Source organism: Antechinus flavipes, chromosome 1 (assembly GCF_016432865.1).
Source record: "Antechinus flavipes isolate AdamAnt ecotype Samford, QLD, Australia chromosome 1, AdamAnt_v2, whole genome shotgun sequence".
In the NCBI taxonomy this organism is placed as follows: domain Eukaryota; kingdom Metazoa; phylum Chordata; class Mammalia; order Dasyuromorphia; family Dasyuridae; genus Antechinus; species Antechinus flavipes.
The window spans coordinates 624,083,806-624,106,039 of record NC_067398.1 but is presented as its reverse complement, the minus strand read 5'-3'; the positions used below and the strand labels follow the sequence as shown (position 1 = coordinate 624,106,039).

The window sequence follows — 22,234 nt, the reverse complement described above, 5'->3', positions numbered from 1 at the left end:
TACTTAAAGAGATTTTTGAAGAGAGAATAGCTTTGTTCCTTTTAAAGAATAATGATGAGTATTTCTATGTGCTGTCAGAGTAGTTCATTCACTAAGGAGAGGTGCAAAGGTGTCTTTGTTTCTCCTCTAAGGTGTATTGATCATCCACCTATTTGACAAACTATTAACAACAATAGAAGGATGTGCTGTCTCCCTTGATCATTTATCCAAGACAAAACAAAGTCTTTCCAGTACTTACTAAGTAGATTGACTTTTTGTTTGTCAAATGAATTGTTCTGGAAATACACAAACACAAAATTTCCAGAAGAAATCTAGAAAGCATCACTAAAATTTTCCACCTTGAGCAAAAGTATAGAAAAGCTTAGGGGCACAATTATTGATTCTATCATTCCTGACCATTGAAGATAAGATATCTCAAAGGGAAAAGCAGATTTATGATGTGAAAAGCTGAATAAAATATGCTGAGAATGGAATTTGAATTTCGGACTGTTATTTAAAAGTATAGACCATGGATGGAATACTCCCAACAAGATTTGATGAGAACATTTTCTAGGAATCTTGCCATTCTATTAGAAAGCTTTAAATTGAAAGGAAGGAGAAAACTGCCTATGTATGTCCACCAAACTAGACAATGTGAAACATAATGCTTTAGAAATAATAGAAATAGAAGTACTCAGAATTTTACAGACAAAAACATTCAAGAAAGGAACCAGGAAAAAAATTCATGGCTTTTTCTGACTAGAGATACTAAGGATGAGTAAACAAGCAAGATGAAATAGAGGTCCTAGTTACAAGGGACCAAATTTAACCACATAGATATCACAGAAACTTGGTAGAATGAAGTAGAAACAGACTGAAATAAACAGAAGATGGAAGCAAGTATGGGTGATAGGTGAGTACTGTCCTTTAAGAATAGTGTCTGAACTAGCAGAATGATTTCAGAAAGGCCTGGAGAGACTTACATGAACTGATTCTGAGTGAAATGAGCAAAACCAGGAGATCCTTATATATTTCAACAACAATACTATATGATGATCAATTTTGATGGACATGGCTCTCTCCATCAATAAGATGAACCAAATCAGTTCCAATAGAGCAGTAATGAATTGAACCAGCTACACCCAGCGAAAGAACTCTGGGAGATGACTATGAATCACTACATATAATTCCCATTTCCTCTATTTTTGTCCTCCTGCACTTTTGATTTCCTTCACACTATTTCAAAGTCTGATTCTTTTTGTACAGCAAAATAACAGTTTGGACATGTGTACTTATGTTGTATTTAATTTATACTTTTAACATATTTAGCATGTATTGGTCAACCTGCCAGGAGGGGAAAAATTGGAACAAAAGATTTGGCAGTTGTCAATGCTGTAAAATTACCTATGCATATAATTTGTAAATAAAAAGCTATAACAACAAAAAAAAATTAAAAAAAAAAAAAGAATAGTGTCTGAAGCAAGCAGCCTGAATAAGCTGAAAGTGTAAAATATGTCTAAAAAAGAGGTGTTTTTTTTTTTTTTTTTAATATAGGGGAAAACGAGGAAAATCTGTCTTGTGATAGAAGAGACAGTAATAATAGTGCAAAGACAGAACTTCTCAGCTCTTATCTTTAGCATTGTAATAAATGAGATTTCATATATGTGGCATATTATAAATCTTAAAGTGACATATGATTAATAATTATATTAACTTTGTCATCATTGTTGTCACAGTCACCACTAACACCATCATCATCTCTTGTTTTCATTTCAAGAGAGTGAATCTTAGGACTGGATAGGGTGTGATAAAAATAGCTAGTTGACAATCAGGATACCTAAGAAGGTAATGATAGTATTACTAGCTACTTATGTTTTTTTTTTTTTTTTTTTTTTTTGGTGCATAGTAATTCCGGGTCTCTGGAAGATTTTAGTTTGAATCTTGCCTTGGATACTTACTACCTGTGTGATTCTGGGCAAATCATTTAATCCTTGTCAATCTATTTTAAATAATAATAGCTAACAGTGGCATTTATATAATGTTTATAGTTGTAGTGTATTTAACCATAACATATGTCCCTATGTTCCCTGGTATGAGAATGAGAAAATAGTTAAAAGATTTTTTAAAAAAAATTTAAAAGTGCTATATAAATACTATTATCATATACTTTCTAAGGAACTGAAAACTATTATGATTGCTAACCCATCATCAGTGATGATGGTAGAAGTAGTGTATGAATTGAAAGACAAAAGTCCTTATTTTTCATAAATGGAAGAGAAAGAATTCCATAAAATAGCTTTATTATTTCTTATAAAATTAGTTGTTAGCTGCTGAAAAAAAGAAAGTTCGAAGAGTCAACATTTCATGATAGGTTAACTTAATTTTCACAGGGAGATCATGGGAATGCTGCAGATAATTTTTTCATGATGCTGTAAAAAATGTGGATTGGTATAAGCTAGATAGTTTTAGAATTCACTGATTCAAAAAGTACACATTAAATTGTCAGCTTGGAAAGGGTTCTTGAGGGAAGTGTTCCATATATCAGTGGTTGGTTGATCCTGTGCTGTTTTTATTCTTAGTTTGAACAAAGTTTGGTTGTCACAAAACTGGTAACATATTTGATGTCAGAGTCAGGATCCAAAAAATTTATAACAGGTTAGAAAATATAGGGCCAAATGTAAAAAGATAAATGTAAGAGATAAATCTATTGTCTTATATTTTGGCTCAAAAAAAATTTACCTTTATAACAAAGTAAGAATTAATCAGTAAACATTTATTCAGCATTTCAGTTATTTATTCACATTTAATACCATGAAGTGTGCTAACCACTGGCAATTCAAATAAAAGTGGAAGAATGACAATTTCTTCCCTCAAGGAACTTACATTATAATAGGGGGAAAACACATAATAAAAAACCAGAAAGGAGAAGAGATGGGTGGACGATAGAGAAATTCCTGTGGAGATGAGTGGACTACAGACTGAGCAACTGAGTAGAATAGTTCAGAGGGGAAAGTAAGGGCTAGCGTTAGGAATTCATTTGATAAAGATATTTTTTTTTTTTTAGTGGACTTAAGATCATTATGGATCAGTTGCATTTGGATTTTACATCTTTAACTTGAAGAGGGGAGAGTTCCATTAGAACTTACTGTGTTTAAACAATGTCATATGTTCAGTTCTGGGAGCCATATTTCAGGAAGCACATTTGTAAGCTAAAAAGCTTTCTTTTCATAGGAGTGTAGTTGAGAGAATAGTTTACAGGATTTTGAGTTCTTGCTTCAGCCTTAGTATCCAGTGAGGTTCTTCCTCACTGGATATTTTCATACAGAAGTTATAAACTTATAGTTATCTTATTCTGGTAAGACTACATGGCTTCCAAAGTTCTTTCCTTCTCAGTTTACAAGTTGAATCAATTGATTTTCTTCTTTGACACAGGCAGAAGGAGAAAATGAAGTAAATAATGAATTGGCAAACCGCATGTCTTTATTTTATGCTGAAGCAACCCCAATGTTGAAAACCTTAAGTGATGCCACAACGAAATTTGTATCAGAGGTAAGGGAGCGGTGCGAACCATGTCTCTTTCCTCTCCTCTTCTCCTCCCAACAATTCCCCTTCCCTTCTCCCCCTGGTAGAGTGGGAGAAAGCACTGGGACTCAGCATGCCTAATTCCTAGATACTCATGTGTCTTTGTGCAAATCACTCCACTGCTTTGGTCCTCCTCCTATTTCTCATCCTCAAAATAAGGTACTGGTTTTATTAGATGATTTGAGTTCCTATTCAGCTCCAGAATTCAATCCCCTTCTCATTTTGTTACCTCCACTCTATTATAGCACTATTCACCTAGACTTTTAGAAGTGCCCTGCCATCCTTTAAGTCCCAACTAAGATCTCTTCTCCCAAAGGAAACCATTGATTGATTAGGTGATTGTGGGTTCTAGTATTGCTACTTTTCTTTGACTTTTGAATGTATGCAGCCCTTTCTACTTGTGTGTTTCTGCCTGGAATGATTTCCTTCAACTTTGCATATTGAATCCTTACCTGTCCTTTAAAAGAGAGATATTGATAATTATCATTTTGACACAATAGGTGCTTATCAAACTTTATTCCTCTATTCCCATAGTTCCCCCCAAATACTTCTTAATTAGGAGAATTTTTCTATAACTTTGGTATGGTGCCTATTGTATATTTGATCCAAGTTTTGTTGCTTGTCGTTTATGATTTTTCTTTCTTCAGTCTGAATACACATCTTTCCTTATTTATTTTTTTCTGAATTCTTTTGTCATTGTATATGACCTAATATTTTATTGCATTCATGTACCATAATTTGGTCAGTCATTTACTAGTTTGGAGTTTAAGTTTTATTTCCAGCTTTAAATCACCATAAACATTGTTATAAATATTTTTGTACATATTGGGGTGTGTGTGTGTGTGTGTGTGTGTGTGTGTGTGTGTGTATGTAAGCCTTGGGTTGTAGTCCCAATAGCGTAATGTCTTGGTCAAAGTATGAACTGTTTGATAATTTTACTTGCATAATTTTTTTCTGGGGTTGTTGTTCTCCTTTTCTACCATTAGTTTGTATTCTTGTATTTATTGTGCAGTAGACTGCTATGTACATTTGTCTCTCAAATCTCACTTTTAAAATTATTCTAATATAAAACTTTCTTGGTTTTGATTTTCAGGTTTGTAGAATTGTCTTTTACTTACGAATTTTTCTTCATTTTTCAAATTATTTCACAGAATAAAAATCTACCAATAGAAAATACCACAGATTGTTTAAGCACCATGGCTAGTGTATGCAGAGTCATGCTTGAAACACCGTATGTATCTGCTGGTCTTTTTTCCCCCTAGTACAAATCCTATGATGATTCATGTTTCATAAGATACAGAGGTATCTTTGGGAGAAAGAATTTAAGTGTGTAATCATTAACCCAAATGTTAAAATAATGTTGATTAAAATAAAAGAATTTATAGTTTTTGGGAAATTTCTTTGGAATTAAAAATGATCTATGATTAAGTTTACAGTTTCTGTTGTCAAACAATTTAAAATTATTTTTCTATCGTCATGCTTTTCATTCTTTCAACTGTCTTTTATTTCCCCTCATTATCAAAAGAGCTTTTTTGTTTCTCTTGATTTCTCTTTGTTTCAATTCTTTGGTGAGAAGACTTAATTCTCCCATTCTGCCTTCTCATTTTTAAGGTCATGACTGCTTTCTTTGATGTTTTAAGAACGTTTCTTGGTTCCATTTTAAAAAGTTTATTTATTTTTTCTTATTCCCTGCTGAATAAAATCAGGAAATATTTTGTAATAGTGAAAAGGGGAAAGAAATTAAAATGGAAATTTAAATCCTATATTTGTGTGATATTAACTAATACATTTTATTAAGCTTTACTATTGGAAGTCTTGATTGAATGCCATTTTATTAAGTTTGGCAGACTATCAGTTTGCCTGAGCTTGTAGTTTATTATCTAACTTGGTGAGGTGGTGGAAAATGAGTTACCAATTGTGAAAGTTCCTTAATGGTATTCCTGGGATGGTAATGATGACCCTACTCCTCTCTCTTTTGATAAAAACCAAAACTTTTCAGATTGGGGACGAAGACCACGTAAAGGCTAAGTAAAACATTTGCCTCTGTTGTAACGATGCAGAACTTTATCTTGTACTTCATCCTCGTGTCCTTTCTGCTCTTCTAGGGAGTATAGAAGCAGGTTTACAAATGAGGAGACAGTATCATTCTGTCTAAGAGTAATGGTGGGTGTCATCATACTCTATGACCATGTACATCCAGTGGGAGCATTTGCCAAAACATCGAAAATTGATGTAAGTTACATTTAATTTTTTTAACATCAAATAATAAACTTGATACTGATTTTTTTATATTCAAGGATGAATACTGTTCAGTTTTGCTATTTCTTTTAAAAAGGTAGACTTGAGATTTTGGGTGTTTTGTTTTGTTATTTCCAGTTTTTAAATCACCATAAACTTTTTTTTTTTTGCCTGTGTACATTTAGCCTTGGATTGTGGTCCCAATTGTGTAATGTTTTGGTCAAAGTATGAACAATGTGATAATTTTACTTGCATAATTTTTTTGTATATTTGATGACTTTAATAGAATTCAAAATGTGTAATTTATTTCATAGTTTGTAACCATTCTCTCATTCTTTCATTTTGTTCAATAGTACGAGTGATTTCATTTTAGGACATTGTAGTATGTTTCATTTAAAATACTGCCTTAGCAGGGAAGTATAGTCACAGTGACCATTTTAACTAAGATATCAGTGGATTCATACTAATGGAAAATTTTCTAACATAGTAATGTCATTTTGGTCCTCTTCTAGTAGAAAGGACAACCACCAACCAACTAGGAAAACATTTGATTTTTTCACAGACATTTTTCTCATCACTTTTACTGATTGTATGTAAATTTGTTAATGTTTACATACTTAGTTTGCATTCCAAAAATATGGGGTAAAATTTTGCTCTGTTAGTTTGGTATTGTGGAAGGAGACTCAAACATTGTTCTTTAATTAGCAGCCTTGAACAAATCCTAAAAGTGCTCATTTGTACAGGGGTAATAATGTTTGAATTGACCTGCCTTTCAGAAGAAGCTTCATAGATATTATTTTGTAAGTTTTCTCGTATACTGTCCCCATCTAGTTTGTAAATCACTTAAAGGGATTGTCCTTCCTTTTCTTATGCCTATTATAGTTTTGCTTCTAATAGTTTCTTTAAGAATGTTGTTTGTTGACTTAAAAAGACTTGTGAAACTAGATTGAATTTTTTTGGTCAAAAGCTGACTAGAAAATTATTTTCAATGTTATAAGTAGGCATATCTTATTTTGTTGGGTAGGGATACAGTTTTTCTTCCTTGGAAAATTCTTATGTTTATAAATGATGCCAATTTAAAATAATCATCTTTTTTCTTTCTTAGATGAAAGGTTGTATCAAAGTCCTAAAGGACCAGCCTCCTAATAGTGTAGAAGGCCTTCTAAATGCTCTCAGGTATTTCTCTTTTTAGTAGTTTGTTTATAAATATGTAATATAGCAGAAGTTACTACTGTGACTAAAATTGAAATTTTGATATTCAGGTTAGGAAATAATGAAAATTCTAAACTATATACAGTAATAACAATAGTAATAATAGTAACTCAATTTCACAGGGATTTTTTTCCCCCCATACTGAGATATGTATGTTTCACAATCACTCTATTTTAATATCCACCACGTGCATACCTCTTTAAACAATAAGTTCAACAGGTCATTAAGTGCTTTTGGCAGATCTTTGGATTGTGGTTGCTGCTTTTTCTTTGGAGAAGATTTTTTTTTTTTTGGTGGTCCTCCTTTGGTTAAAGTAGAAGTAAATGACTTGCCTTGTGATAACATTTTTCTAGACTGAAACTGATATAGATGAATTAGATATATTTTCCCCAGATGGAATAATTGATTTGTTTTCTTAAAATGCTGGAATATTTTTAAACAACTTTTCAAACATATTTATAATTTAAAGAGTTAGAAGTGCCAGACTCTGTACATTTTTTATAAATATGTCATTTGATCCTCACAACAAAGTGATGAAATAGTTGCTGTTGTTAATATCCCCATTTTTAAAGTTGGGGAAACTGGTGAGTCAAATAAAGGTTAACACGTTACCCAGGGTCACATAACTAGTAGGTATTTGAGGCCAGATTTTAACTTGTCCTAATTCCATGAAAAAGAAACTAATTTATTTTAAAATTCATATTAATTGTTTAACACCAAAAAATATGAAATCTTTCATTATACTTGGTTGCAACCTTAAATGCATCATAAAACTAAATCACTTTTGTAGAGAAAACTCAGATACCAACTTTTCACCACAAGATGGCAATCTATAGTGGTAAAAACAAAAGCCTACCTATGAATATTTAGCTAACAATAAGTGAGTTAAGAAAGTGGAAAGTAGGGTATCGCTGAAAGGGCTTAAAAGCATGTAAGGGTGTAAAATAGCAAAAAGTAAGGACGACTTAGATAAAGTAGATTAGTTAGATTTGAGGATTAAGTATTTTGAAATTTTTAAGATTTATTGAAGAAAGCAATTTAAGTTTTACAAAATTGACCATAACTTTAAACGGTTAACAGCAACATCATGATGCCATTTATGATTTATAAACCACTATAGTTAGATTTTATCTACACTTTTGGAATGATGAGTGGATTTTTCTCCTATTCAAAGTTTTACACTGATTTCTGTCTTTATCTTCTTGGTCTTTGCCATATTTCCACAGTCCACTGTTTGCTATTTTGGACTGTCAGAAGCTTCTAGAAAATATTAATGGACATTTAGAAAGTAAAATAAAAAATATTTAAGGTTTAAAATGGAAGCATTTGAAGAAGATACTTGAAAATGTATTAGCTATTCCTAGCACTTTTTTATTCACTTTATCACTTGAAAATGCAATTCTTAGAGAACTGTTTCTCCAATTATATGTTGGGAAGTTAATAGAAAAATTAAAAACAAATTTTATAAGTGACTTTTGTTATTTGTTATGTTGTTTCTCTAGTGGGCCGCCTGTATCTGGATGCCATTTAGGCACTTAGAGAGGGTATTTGAAGTCACTTTGGTATACTAGGGTCCCAATTTAATAAAATATGTCATTGTCTTTAAGACAAATTAATCCTGTCATTCAAGTGCTATATTTCACTGCAAAGAATAACTTAACCTGTATTTATTTTATTTATTAATTTTTTTTCCTCAAGGCTAGACAACCAAAGAAAGGAAAATAGAATTTGTTTTAAAATACAGGTATAAATAAAAGTTAGGCCATAATAGATTTGTCTACTGATATGTTCATTTGTCAATACAGTATTTCATATATAGTATTTCAAATTCAAAACATACAATTAAGAAAAGGCAGCAAATTACACCTATATTTTCCACATGTGATAATTAAATGAACTACTTCCATAAGATCATTTAGGAGGAAGGGTACTAGAATTGGGAATTGAGGTTCAATAATAGATAATGTTGCTACCTTTCTCTGTTAAGTTACTAAACTAAAACTAAAAGTGACTATATATATATATAATAGTCAGATGTTCTATCTTCAAATATCATTGGTCTTGTTAGTGTCCCTTATGTCCCTTACCCAAACTTCTGATGCCTCTAAAGTCTTGATGGAAATTAACAGCCACAAATCACACATGGAAGGAACATGTATTAATAGCTAAAAAAGTATTCACAATTGTATATGACAGTATCTTCATACAAGGTGGATGTCCTGCCTTTAAAGATTCACCAGCCATATTATTTGACTAATTCTGAAATATAATTATGGGAATTTTTAAACAATTAACTAAATTAACAATTATCTAGGATTTACTTTGGTAAATTATCACAATTGAACTTGTAGGTCAGATTTCAGTAATTCATATGCATACATTTAAGTATAGTTTATTATTTTTCCAGTTTGTTTGATTTTTTAAATTAAAATTATATAGTTAGCCTAAAAGGAATTTAGTATGTATACACAGGAGAGCAAGATAAACAGATGTTTTCTGCTACCTGTTTTTAAAAATGTGTGCAGACCAAATGTGTGAAAAGAAAATCATACTTTAAATTCCCTAAAACAGCAGCATTATGTGATGATTATTGTTAAATTAGCTATTTGTTATTTGTTATTCTTGAATTTTCATTTGTTGGGTTGGTTTAGAACAAAAAAAAAAATTCTTAGCTGGAAACATTTCTGATACCGAGAGAGTTTAAATAAATTCGTAGGATATTTTTGAGGTGAGAGGGGGAAAAAGTGACAAAAGCGAAGTAATTTCCTCGTAATTCTGGTAAATGGATAGAGAACTAGCCTTGAAGAAAATTTGTGTTACCCTGAGCAAGGCATTTAATTTTACTTAGTACATTTGGTAATGCTTTAGCACCAGTTGGTTTTTATTGATGCAGTATGTTTCTTACCTGGAATACTATACACAGGTATAATCAGAAGAAACATTAAGCCAGTTCTTTGGGGGTGAAAAGTCAATTTACAATTTTTTACCTCTAGGATTTAATTAGGAAAGATGAATTCAGTAGATTGATGAAGACAGATATGTTGTTTATTCTTATTTTCCCTTTATTAATATCAACAATTGATCTCAATGAACTAATGCATCTAAGTAAATTTCCTGTTAATATCTTTAGTAAATGTAGAGAGTTAATTTTAGAAATGTGCTTATGCCCTTCTCTATGTAATACATTTGGAAACAAATGTCAGTAATCATTGTTTTCTAAAATTAATGAACATATATTTTTTAGGTACACAACAAAACATTTGAATGATGAGACTACCTCCAAGCAAATTAAATCCATGCTGCAATAACAGTTTCCTGGAATTAGCACCTGCTGTAGAAAGATGACAGTATTCTGCAATGACTGAGATGCACAGTTTTTTAGTGATTGCAATTACTCTCTCATTCATTCTTGCTTTTTCTTTCTTTTTTCCTCTTCCCCCTTTTTAAATCATGTTCTTGTTTTTAAGACTTCTTTTCTGTGCCAAAATGAATAAAGATATAAACTTTGAAGGGATGTTTTCCTTTCAAAATGGCCATTTAAGGCAGCTAATTATGCATTGCATTTGGATCTCTACTGAGAAAAATTCTGTGACTTGAACTAAATATTTTTAAACGTGGATTTTTTTGGGAAAACTAATATTTAATATTGCTTCTTCTGCATGGCAAAACTGCCTATTTCTGCTATTTAAAAACCCTCAATGACTTCATTTTTCTATTGCCGCTTTTTTCATGTGCAACCAAGATAAGGATGTTTAAATTAACTGTGTTGTACAAAATGGTACCCAACACAAAGGTTTTTTTTTTTTAATTAGTAAAACTGGTTTGTTTAAAGTTTTACATTTGCATTTTGACTTTTTTTTTTGTAAGGATGTATGTTGTGTGTTTAACCTTTATTAACTAACGTTAAAACTGTGATGTGTGCGTAGAAAAAATACGTATGCATGTTCATGTTTAAAGAATGGCTGTTGATGATAAAATAAAGATCAGCTTTCATTTTTCTAAGTGTGTCTTGTTTTACTGAGTCAATTCTGGCATTTAGTCTGAGCTTTCTGAGGAGACTTTCAGCTCTTGAGGACTTAATTTTCGTATTTCCATTTGTTTTCCAAAATGTGTAGTACATGAGAAAAGGGAATTTTCCTCACCTCCCCAAATATGTGATAGACATGTGACTATAGGAAAAATACACATGCAGCCTGATAGATGATTTTAAAGATAGTGATTCATCCTGCTTTTGATTTCAATGAGAAATCATATAAGAAGAGCCAAAGACATGAACCAAATAGTGATTTGCACATATTTGAACTAGTGAAAAATGCATCAGAGGTTGAATTGGAGGATTAATAATTTGTGAGAAATTTAGGAAAATGTAAAGAGGAACAATCTTCAGATCCAGATTCTACTTTGGATTGAGGAACAGGATTGAGAGAATGAAGCTATATAATGAGATCATGGAGCCTTAAGCAGGAGAGAATTCTGAAGCAAAAGGAGAGTGCACTTGACATGGCACATTAGAAAAGGTAATTGGAACAATATGTAGAAAAATCAATTTGAAAGGATCTGTGAGTAAGACAAGTTTGTGAATAACACAAATTTGTAAAATAGATATGAAAGTGAAAAGAAGGCTATGGCTGCAGAGTCTATAATACCAAGGAAAGAAAGTTGAGTGGGGTTAAGTTATTAAGAAATGAAAATTAATTCGTAAAAGTTTACTTTGGTTCTTAGGGTTGAAGTATAAATACTCATTAATAGTTCAGAATCAGTCTGTAAACACTAATCCTAATGAAGATAAGGAAAGTTAATTATTTTGAAGTGTGTGAGTGTGTGTGTGCAATTTATGTATTTCTGCTGCATCTGAGTGGCTGTTATCTATGTTCTGGGTATAGGTTGATCTGTCTTTTGTAGGAGAAAGGAAAGAGACTTAAAGAAAACCATTTTTGTTTGTAGGGTAGAATGGCAGCAAAGCTTCATTGGGAGAAACAGGGATTTGAGGGGCAGGAAGGGAGATTTAACTTCCCTATCAGGACCCTGGAGAGCGAGACAGTGAGGACAAAGATAGAAAAAAAAAAGTGAGCTTATTCTTGTGATGATGAGATGTTGACAATTAGGTGGATTCAAACTGATCAGATGGTGGGACTTAAACGCATAAGTGGTTAATGTTTTTAATATCAGTATAGCACATATCTCTGTGGATATCCCCAAGGATTTTCACTTGGCCTTTACCATTTAACATTGCTTATTGAATTTTGGATAATCATATAAATGACAGGCCCATCAGATCTGCAGATTACATAAAACTGGGACGGATATCTAATATCTTATATATCAGAGTTAGGATTCAAAAAGATTTTGACAAACCAGAATACAAATGTACCATGATTGAGAGCCCAGATCTGAGTATCTTCCCTTATGTGTGATGATGATTTCTGGGCAGAGTCTTAGGGACTGACTGGGAAAAGGATTTTAAAAACAGTCAGTTAACAAATGATCTAAGCCATTCCACTCTTTCTCTCCCCTTCTCCCCATCAACTACTGTGATTAGTTTCATGCCTGTATTAAAAGTTTATTAACCTTGAATTCTTTTACCTAAATGTGGTTGATCAAATCAGTTGTGGGTATATAGGGAAAACCCCATTATATAGGTCAATCAGTTAGGAGAGCTATGAAGGTATCACTTTTACAGCCTGCTTTCCTGATCCTGCTAATTGATTTTCCTATTTTCCTTGTGGTGTTCACCCTGAAGTGGCAGGAGGTCTTTCCCAATTTATACGCCTCTCTCTGATCTGCTTGTGGTCAAAAAGATCTGGGTTCAAATTTGGCCACAGATAGTAGCTGTAACTCTAAGAAGTCACTTAATCTCTATATTCCTCAGTTTCCTCAATTGCCCTTACTTTGCATGATTGATATAAGGTTCAACTGAGATATTTATAAAAGGGCACTGCACAATTCTTGGCACATGGTTTGCTTAATAAATGTTCTTTCCCTTCCCTTCCCTTTTTTTTTCATCTATTCCCAACTTTCCCTTCTTATTAAAGAATTTAGGCTCTTGCTCTGCATGTCTATGTGTTGAATTGTTTCATTGGCTATATTTTCTTGGATTTGTTATTTTTCTCCTTTCTTCCTCTCACCACCTCTAGGTGGCAAGTAATCCAGTATGTTAAACATATGCATTTCCTCTGTACATATTTCCACAATTATGCTGTACAAGAAAAATCAAATCAAAAAAGGAAAAAAAAAAGAGAAAGTAAACCAAATGCAAGCAAACAACAAAAAAGGTGAAAATAGTATTTTGTGATCCACATTTAGTCCCCACAGTTCTCTCTCTGGGTGCAGATGGCTCTCTCCATCAAGTCCATTGAAATTGGCCTGAACATAGATGATGAATTTTTGATCATTCCTGGAGTGCAGAAAGTTTGGGGCCCTGAGACTAAAAAACTAAAGGGAAAATAATCGACTGTTGGACTGTCCCCTGACAATTCATTATGCGTTCTAACCTTATGAATTCAAAGCTTAGTTTGGTGTATATTGAAAAGGGTTGGAATACAGATCCTAGCAAACATGTTCATAATGTACATAATATCTTAACAATGGTCTATTGATTCCATGTCCACATTTTTTTACAGTGATCTCAATTATTTATGATTTGACACCCACCTCACCCCATTGCAGAGCATCTGACAATCCCTGCCATCCATCCCCAAATCTTAGAGTATTCTCTAATGCAATAGGTGGGTTCCTTTGGCTATGACCCTTAAAGTCACATTCTTCTTGTGGGTACTAAAAAGTTATCCCTTCAATGGCCTCCAGAGATTGGCTGGCACACCTAGCTAGGTGTCAGGTTGACCACTTGATCAATAGCCTCCATTATTTCTGTGGGCTGTTATTGGTCTTTGTTGACCTGATGGTGGACTTAACAGTAATAACAGAAGACTCATTAAGACCAAATAAATAGGTGTTAAGGCCAGAGTCTGAGGACTGTGACCATAAAGATTTTGTGTTATCTGATAACAAAATCAGCATTTTGGGGACTCTAGATGCTAATGGATATTATGTTCAACTCCCTTCTCCACTTCCCCATCTTACTCTTCACCTTTTCTTGGCCTTTTATGTCCACACACCCATAAGTGATAATCGTTCTAAATCCTGCAACCCACTCCAAACTTTCTGTATCTGTTGTTAATATTTCTAAATACTCATCTATCCAGGGATGTCTGTCAAATCTTTACTAATTCTGCACCTTTCCAGGAAAGGCCTTCTCATGCATGGGCACATGAAAATGGAGAGGAGAGAGTAATTTCCCTCCCTTCTCAAGAGAGCAAAACGGTAAAAACTGAAGCTTTTACCTAATAGGTACGTGGCTATGAGTGGAAACAAAATGACTTAACTGATGTTGGAAATAGAATCAAGAAAATTTGTCTATTGACTGAATATAGGCATTGAGGAAATATGGGGTTAATTCTAAAGTTGTGAATCTGAGTAACTGGAAAGATGGTAGAATTCAACAGAAATAGGAACATTTAGAAGAGGAATTGGTTTGGGAAAAGTGAATGAGTTCTGTTTTGTACCCATTCATACTGATATGGATACATATAGACATATGACATACGATGTCTATACGAATGTAAATCAAGAGACAGACTAGGGCTAGATATATAGCTCTTAAACTCACCACAGAGCTGATAATTGAGTGCATGGATCTACTGAGATCACTGAAAGCAAGCCCAAAGACAGAAGTGGGCCTGGAGTAAAGGGAGAGATAGATAAAAGGAAGAGTGTGTGTGGGGTGGGTGGGGGTGTGTGTGTGTGTGTGTATCTGCATAGATACTCCTCCCATGCTAAATATATATGTATAGGCATGTACACATATCTATAAACATGTTGAAACATAACTATAAAACTATCATAGATATATGTCTATATTCATTTATATAGATTTCTATACATATATTCAGTATTGATGGAGAGAGTTAAGTAAATGTTTTATTGGAAATTTAACATTAAGCATGAATTCAGGCATTTCTTTTTGCTTTAGTTATTTATTTTTAAATTAATTTGAGGAATAAAATAGCTTAATACTGCAAGTCCCTATCAGGATTTTTTGTTCGTTCAACTGCATTCACTTTTCCTCGTGTGTTTTGTGTTTAGTTCTTATTTAAATTGTCAATTTTGTCTATTTCTGTCACTTTAATTCTAGTTTTTTATATCTTGATCTCACCTCTAAATTGGAATTTTCAACTGCTTGCTAAATAGTTCCACCTTTATGTTCCTCCAGTATTTGAGTTATAATCTTCAATAAATTGCTAGTGGAGAAGATGGAAATGTCTTTTAGTTCTAGATCTGGCGAACTATCTCCCTGGAATAACTACCACTTCTGTGACCAGCAGCACACAAACCCAAACCATGTTTTGTTTTTTCCACAACTATGGATGTTTGCTATCTGGTTGTTGAGACAATGGTATATTTATTGAAAGATTTGCCATAAACAGGAAGTAAAACTGGATATTTGACAGCAAAGACAGCCTGACAAGAAACTGTTAGTGTTCAAGAATCAATTATTTTCCATTCCAGGTTAAGCTTCTTATGCTTATTGTTAGAGAATGAGATCATTTTTGTCTTAATCAGCAAGCATGGACAGTTTTTACTGTCTTGGCTTTTTCTTTTTTCTTTTCTCTAGACCCTCTCTCGGTCCAGATCAGAGTGGCTTGAGATAATGGATAGATTGGTAAGTAAGTAGGTAGATGGATGGATGATAGCAAGATAGATGAATAGATTGGTAAACAGATGATTACAGAATTTTTTTTAAGTTCTTACTGTTTGTCAGGTACCATGTGGACTCAGCCTTGAGTCACCAGTAGTCTGAAGAATCTTTAAAAGACATGTATTTTAGGGCTCTGTGGACTTGTTCCTAGTAGTGGTCTAGACAAATGTGCTTTGCTCAATCTTTTTGGACTGAAGATTATAACTTTCTTAAGACTATGTCACTAATCATAAGTAGGGACTAGGTTTAAAAAAGTGTATATGGCTCTGTGTAACCCATCACCACTAATTTACCCCTCACGTGTTAATAGATCACATACAAAGAATAACAAAAAACACTGCAACAGAAGTTGAGCATGGCCCTTCTGAACTAGGCTTTTCCTTGGCCCGGATCACAATAGGACCTCATCAAGGTGTGGAGATGTTGAATGGCTTTGATTGCTATCCTATTTCCCCTCTCCTCCTTGGCACAAATAATTAGAGAAATTCACAATGGTAGTCACTAAAGGCATGAGAGAGTCCTATGAAGTGCAGAGAGAAAATCTGTCCATCTTGATCCCAGGTAAGCTGAAGATCAGGTCTTTTTAGTTTTAGACCACACTCTTCCACAAGACTCAAGATAATGCCTAGATTTTCCCTTGGAAGTAAGTAGAGGAATTTACGCTGAATGGGGAAGGAATCTTTCTGACACTGATTGAAGTTTGCCTTTAGGATGCTTCTCATCTGGAAGACAAAAGAACCAGATGGACAGATTCCTTAAGTTAAAATGATAGGCAGACCAGTAGAGAGGGGAGATCTTGAGAGTGGGTACTTCTCTCCCCAAAAGGAGAGAGCATCAGATAGCAATCCTAAAGATGGCTAAATTCCCATGGAAACTGGATGCCTTTTCAGTTGTTCCAGACAAGGCTGGGGAAATGCTACCTTATTTTCACGGTTTCCATTGTAAACATTTTATGCATTAAAAACAATTATTCTGAGAAGTCTAAAGTCTTCATGACTCCAAAAGGCCAAGAACCTACTAATCTAGAGGTTTAAAGTTCCATGGAAATGGAAGATACTATTTTTCCACAGTGTAGTTGTGCTTCTTGTGAAAGTAAAGGGAGAAATGGGCATAAGTGTCAGTAGATGATTCCTTAAAAGACATTGGGGTCCAAAGATCCCCCTGCCGGGCATATGCCTCAAGGAAATCAATGTTTTAAGAGAAAGGCCCCATAATACACTAAAATAGAGTGTCAAAGAACTGGAAGTAAAGTTGATGCCCATCAACTGGGAAACAACTAAATAAGTTGGGGTCCCTGAATGTAATGAACTATCTGAAGAATACAGAGAAGTGTGGGGAAACTTAGTGACTTAAGCAGAGTCAGGAAAACAATAAGCACAATGCTTAAAGCATGTTTTAATTTCCTATTACTGTAGAGGGCAAGACCACCTCCCAGAATCTCAGACACATAACCCAAAGTCATACTAAAACTTTTTAAATGCCACAGCTATAAGTACTTAATAAATATTTATTGTTGTTTATTGTTTGATTCTGTCATTTTGAGAGGAAAAACTCCTCAGCTGAACAATTTGCCAAAACAAACAAAAAATACCCAGAAAACTACTAGTAGAAATTAAGAGAAGTGAAGATCTTATTCTAAGAACTTTATAGAGACTGTGAAAAATTTCACAATAATCAGGATAATGTATATAATGTTTGCATTTTTGCAACAGCCAACTATTAAAGAGATGGTATGGTTCAAAAGAGTCCTAAATATGAGGTCAGAAGACATGGGTGCAAATTTTAGCTATCCCACTTCTTAGTTGTATGATCTTGGGTAAATCATCTCTCTGAGCTTCAATTTCTTTGTCTGTACAATGAAGGAATTGTACTAAATGACTTCTGAGATCTATTCCAGCTCAAAATATGTGATGCTAGTATGTTTGTCAACATGCTCCAATGTAGGTTAAGTGATAGAACACAAACACACACACACATACACAGAGAAACACATAGACACAGATTGTTTTAATCTTTCTTTTTATCTCTAGCTTTGTGCCTGGCATATAGTAAGCACATAATAAATGCTTGTTGACTGACTGCCTATTTAGTAATCCTAGGACAGGAACTAAAATTGATTCAAGGAATAACTTCTTAAGGAGAATGAAACAACATTCCTTAACAACAGAAATATCTTCCTAAAAGGGCTTCCCTGGAGAACAAGGAAGAGAAAACCTCTGAAAAGACAATCTACATCAAAAGACTTGAGTCTGGATGAAGGTTATAGATAGGAAATTTAGAAGAAGGGCATTTGTAGAAGATGACTTTAGTTTCCAACAGCATTTGAAATTAAGAACCAAAAAACTGCTATTTTCCCCAAAATTATGATGTCTGGATGTCAGGTGCGAGATGATTCACTCAGCTATCAATCAAAATGATCTTTCTAAAATGTCAGTCCAATCTTGTCACTCCACCTCCACTTCCTTATTCTAGAAAATCTGATGGTTCATTATCACCTTTATGATAAAATATTAAAAAGCCTCAAACGACTATGAACCACTACATAGAATTCCCAATCCCTATATTTTTGTCTGCCTGCATTTTTGATTTCCCTCACAGGCTAATTGTATACTATTTCAAAGTCTGATTCTTTTTGTACAGCAAAATAACTGTTTGCACATGTATACTTGTATTTAATTTATATTTTAATATATTTAACATGTATTGATCAATCTGCCATCTGGGGGAGAGGGTGGGGAGAAAGAGGGGAATTCCAATTTTCCCCTCCTCTCACCCCCTCCCCCCGATGGCAGGTAGACCAATACATGTTAAATATGTTAAAATATATGTTAAATACAATATATGTATACATATCCGTAATTATTTTGCTGCATAAGAAGAATCAGACTTTGAAATAATATATAATTAACCTGTGAAGGAAATAAAAAATGCAGGCAGACAAAAATAGAGGGATTACGAATTCTATGTAGTGGTTCACCCTTGTTTCCCAGAGTTCTTTCGCTGAGTGTAGCTGGTTCTATTCATTACTGCACTATTGGAGCTGATTTGGTTCATCTCATTGTTGAAGAAAGCCACATCCATCAGAATTGATCATCCTATAGTATTGCTGAAATATATATGATCTCCTGGTCCTGCTCATTTCACTCAGCATCAGTTCATGTAAGTCTCTCCAAACCTCTCTGTATTCATCCTGCTGGTCATTTCTTACAGAGCAATATTACTCCATAACATTCATATACAACAATTCAGTCATTCTCCAATTGATGGGCATCCATTCAGTTTCTAGTTTCTGGCCACTACAAAGAGGGCCACCACAAATATTCTTGCACATACAGGTCCCTTTTCCCTTCTTTAAGGATATAAGCCCAGTAGTAACACAGCTGGATCAAAGGGTATGCACAATTTGATAACTTATTGAGCACAGCTCCAAATTGCTCTCTAGAATGGCTAGATGTATTCACAATTCCACCAACAATATATCAGTTCCCAGTTTTCCCACATCCCCTCCAACATTCTGCATTATCTTTCACTGTCATTCTAGCCAAACTGACAGGTGTGTAGCGGTATCTCAGAGTTGTCTTAATTTGCATTTCTCTAATAATGACTTGGAACATCTTTTCATATTCATAGTTTCAATTTCTTCGTCTGAGAATTGTCTGTTCATATCCTTTGACTATTTATCAATTGGATAATGGCTTGATTTCCTATAAGTTAGAGTCAATTCTCTATATATTTTGGAAATGGGACTTTTATCAGAACCTTTGACTGTAAAAATGTTTTCCCAGTTTATTACTTCCCTTCTAATCTTGTTTGCATTAGTTTTGTTTGTACAAAAACTTTTCAATTTTATAATCAAAATTTTCTATTTTGTGATCAATAATGATCTCTAGTTCTTCTTTGGTCATAAATTCCTTCCTCCTCCACAGGTCTGAGAGGTAAATTATCTTATGTTCTTCTACTTTATAATCTCTTTCTTTATGCCTAGATCATGAACCCATTTTAACCTTATCTTGTGTACAATGTTAAGTGTGGATCAATGCCTTGTTTCTACGATACTAATTTCTAATTTTCCCAGCAGATTTCGTCAAATAGTGAATTCTTATCCCAAAAGCTGGGGTCTTTGGGTTTGTCCAACACTAAATTATTAAAGTTATTAATAACTTTATTTGAACCTTTGAACCTAACCTATTCCACTGATCAACTAATCTGTTTCTTAGCCAATACCAAATGGTTTTGGTAACCGCTGCTTTATAATATAATTTTAGATCAGGTACAGCTAAGCCACCTTCATTTGATTTTTTTTTTTCATTAGTTCCCCTGAAATTCTTGACCTTTTATTTTTCCATGTGAACTTTTTTGTTATTTTTCTAGGTCATTAAAATAGTTTTTTTGGGAGTCTGATTGGTATAGCACTAAATAAATAGATTAGTTTAGGTAGTATTGTCATCTTTATGATATTTGCTCACCCTATCCAAGAGCACTTAATATTTTTCTAATTGGTTAGATCTGACTTTATTTGTGTGGAAAATGTTTTGTAATTTTGCTCATATAGTTCCTGATTTTCCCTTGGCAGATAGATCCCCAAATATTTTATACTATCGATAGTTACTTTAAATGAAATTTCTCTTTGTAACTCTAACTGTTGGATTTTGTTAGTGATATATAAGAATGCTGATGACTTATGTGGGTTTATTTTATATCTTGCAACTTTGCTAAAGGTTTTTTTTTTGTTGTTGCTAAATTTGCTAAATTATTTTAAATAGCTTTTTATAGAATCTCTGGGTTTCTTTAAGTATATCATTGTATTGTCAGCAAAGAGTGATAATTTGGTTTCCTCATTACCTACTCTAATTCCTTTAATCTCTTTCTCAACTCTTATTGCCAAAGCTAGCATTTCTAAGACAATATTGAATAGTAATGGTGATAGTGGGCAACCTTGTTTCACTCCTGATCTTTTTGGGGGAATGGTTTCAGTTTATCCCCATTACATATGATGCTTAGTGATGGTTTTAAATAGATACTTCTGATTAAGGAAAAGTCCATTTATTCCTATACTCTCAAGTGTTTTTTTAATAGGAATGGATGTTGGATTTTATCGAATACTTTTTCTGCATCTGTTGAGATAATCATATGGTTTTTGTTAATTTGGTTATTAATATGGTCAGTTATACTAATAGTTTTCCTAATATTGAACCAGCCCTGCATTCCTGGTATAAATCCTACTTGGTCACGGTGTATTATCCTGGGGATAATTTTCTGTAGTCTTTTTGCTAATATTTTATTTAAGATTTTAATATAATATTCAGTAGGGAGATTGGTCTATAATTTTCTTTCTCTGTTTTCAGCCTACCTGGTTTAGGTATCAGTACGATGTCTGTGTTATAAAAGGAATTTGATAGCACTCCTTCATTCCCTATTTTTTCAAATAGTTTATATAGCATTGGAGTTAATTGTTCTTTAAGTGTTTGGTAGAATTCACATGTAAATTCATCTGGTCCTGGGGATTTTTTCTTAGGGAGTTAATTAATAGCTTGTTCTATTTCTTTTTCTGAAATAGGACTATTTAAGCAATTTACTTTCCCCTCTGTTAATCTGGGAAGCCTATATTTTTGAAGGCAGTCATCCATTTCACTTAGGTTATCAAATTTATTGGCATAAAGTTGGGCAAAGTAACTCCTAATTATTGCTCTAATTTCCTCTTCATTGGTGAGAAGTTCTCCCTTTTCATTTTTAAGACTAACAATTTGATTTTCCTCTTTCCTTTTTATAATCAGATTTACCAAAAGTTTATCTATTTTATTGGTTTTTTCATAAAACCAACTCTTAGTTTTATTTATTAATTCAATATTTTTTTTTACTTTCAATATTATTAATTTCTCCTTTTAATTTTAGAATTTCAATTTTAGTATTTGATTGGGGGGTTTTTAATTTGGTCTTTTTCTAGCTTTTTAAATTACAAACCCAATTCATTGATCTTTTCTTTCTCTCTTTTATTCAAGTAAGTCTTTAAAGACATAAAATTTTCCCTTATTACTGCTTTGGCTGCATCCCACAAATTTGGGTATATGTCTCATCGTTGTCATTTTCTTGGGTGAAATTATTTATTGTGTCTATGATTTGCTGTTTCACCCAATCATTCTTTAGGATGAGATTATTTAGTTTCCAATTACTTTTTGGTCTATTTACCCTTAGCTTTTTGTTGAGTGTAGTTTTTATTGCATCGTGATCTGAAAAGAATGCATTTACTAGTTCTGCCTTCCTACATTTAATTTTGAGATCTTATGTCCTAATATATGGCCAATTTTTGTATAGGTTCCATGAACTGCTGAGAAGAAAGTATACTCCTTTCTGTTTCAATTCAGTTTTCTCCAAAGATCTATCATACCTAATTTTTCTAATATTCTATTTACCTCTTTAATTTCTTTCTTAATTATTTTGTGGTTTGATTTATCTAATTCTGAGAGTGCA

The 22,234-nt window shown here is 33.2% G+C and overlaps 1 protein-coding gene across 4 annotated transcripts in view; it reads left to right on the top strand.

Annotated features, from left to right (window-relative positions):
- The window catches only part of CYRIB (CYFIP related Rac1 interactor B), a 197,519-nt gene extending 186,506 nt beyond the window's left edge, over nucleotides 1-11,013 (top strand). For all 4 annotated transcript variants that reach the window (XM_051971088.1, XM_051971089.1, XM_051971087.1 and 1 more), the window contains 5 exons: nucleotides 3,412-3,528; nucleotides 4,713-4,792; nucleotides 5,667-5,793; nucleotides 6,905-6,975; nucleotides 10,256-11,013. In XM_051971088.1, the coding sequence (XP_051827048.1) occupies nucleotides 3,412-3,528; nucleotides 4,713-4,792; nucleotides 5,667-5,793; nucleotides 6,905-6,975; nucleotides 10,256-10,319 (459 nt within the window). In that variant the 3' untranslated portion in view covers nucleotides 10,320-11,013. The remainder of the gene's footprint in view (nucleotides 1-3,411; nucleotides 3,529-4,712; nucleotides 4,793-5,666; nucleotides 5,794-6,904; nucleotides 6,976-10,255) is intronic.
- Nucleotides 11,014-22,234: the final 11,221 nt, after the last annotated feature.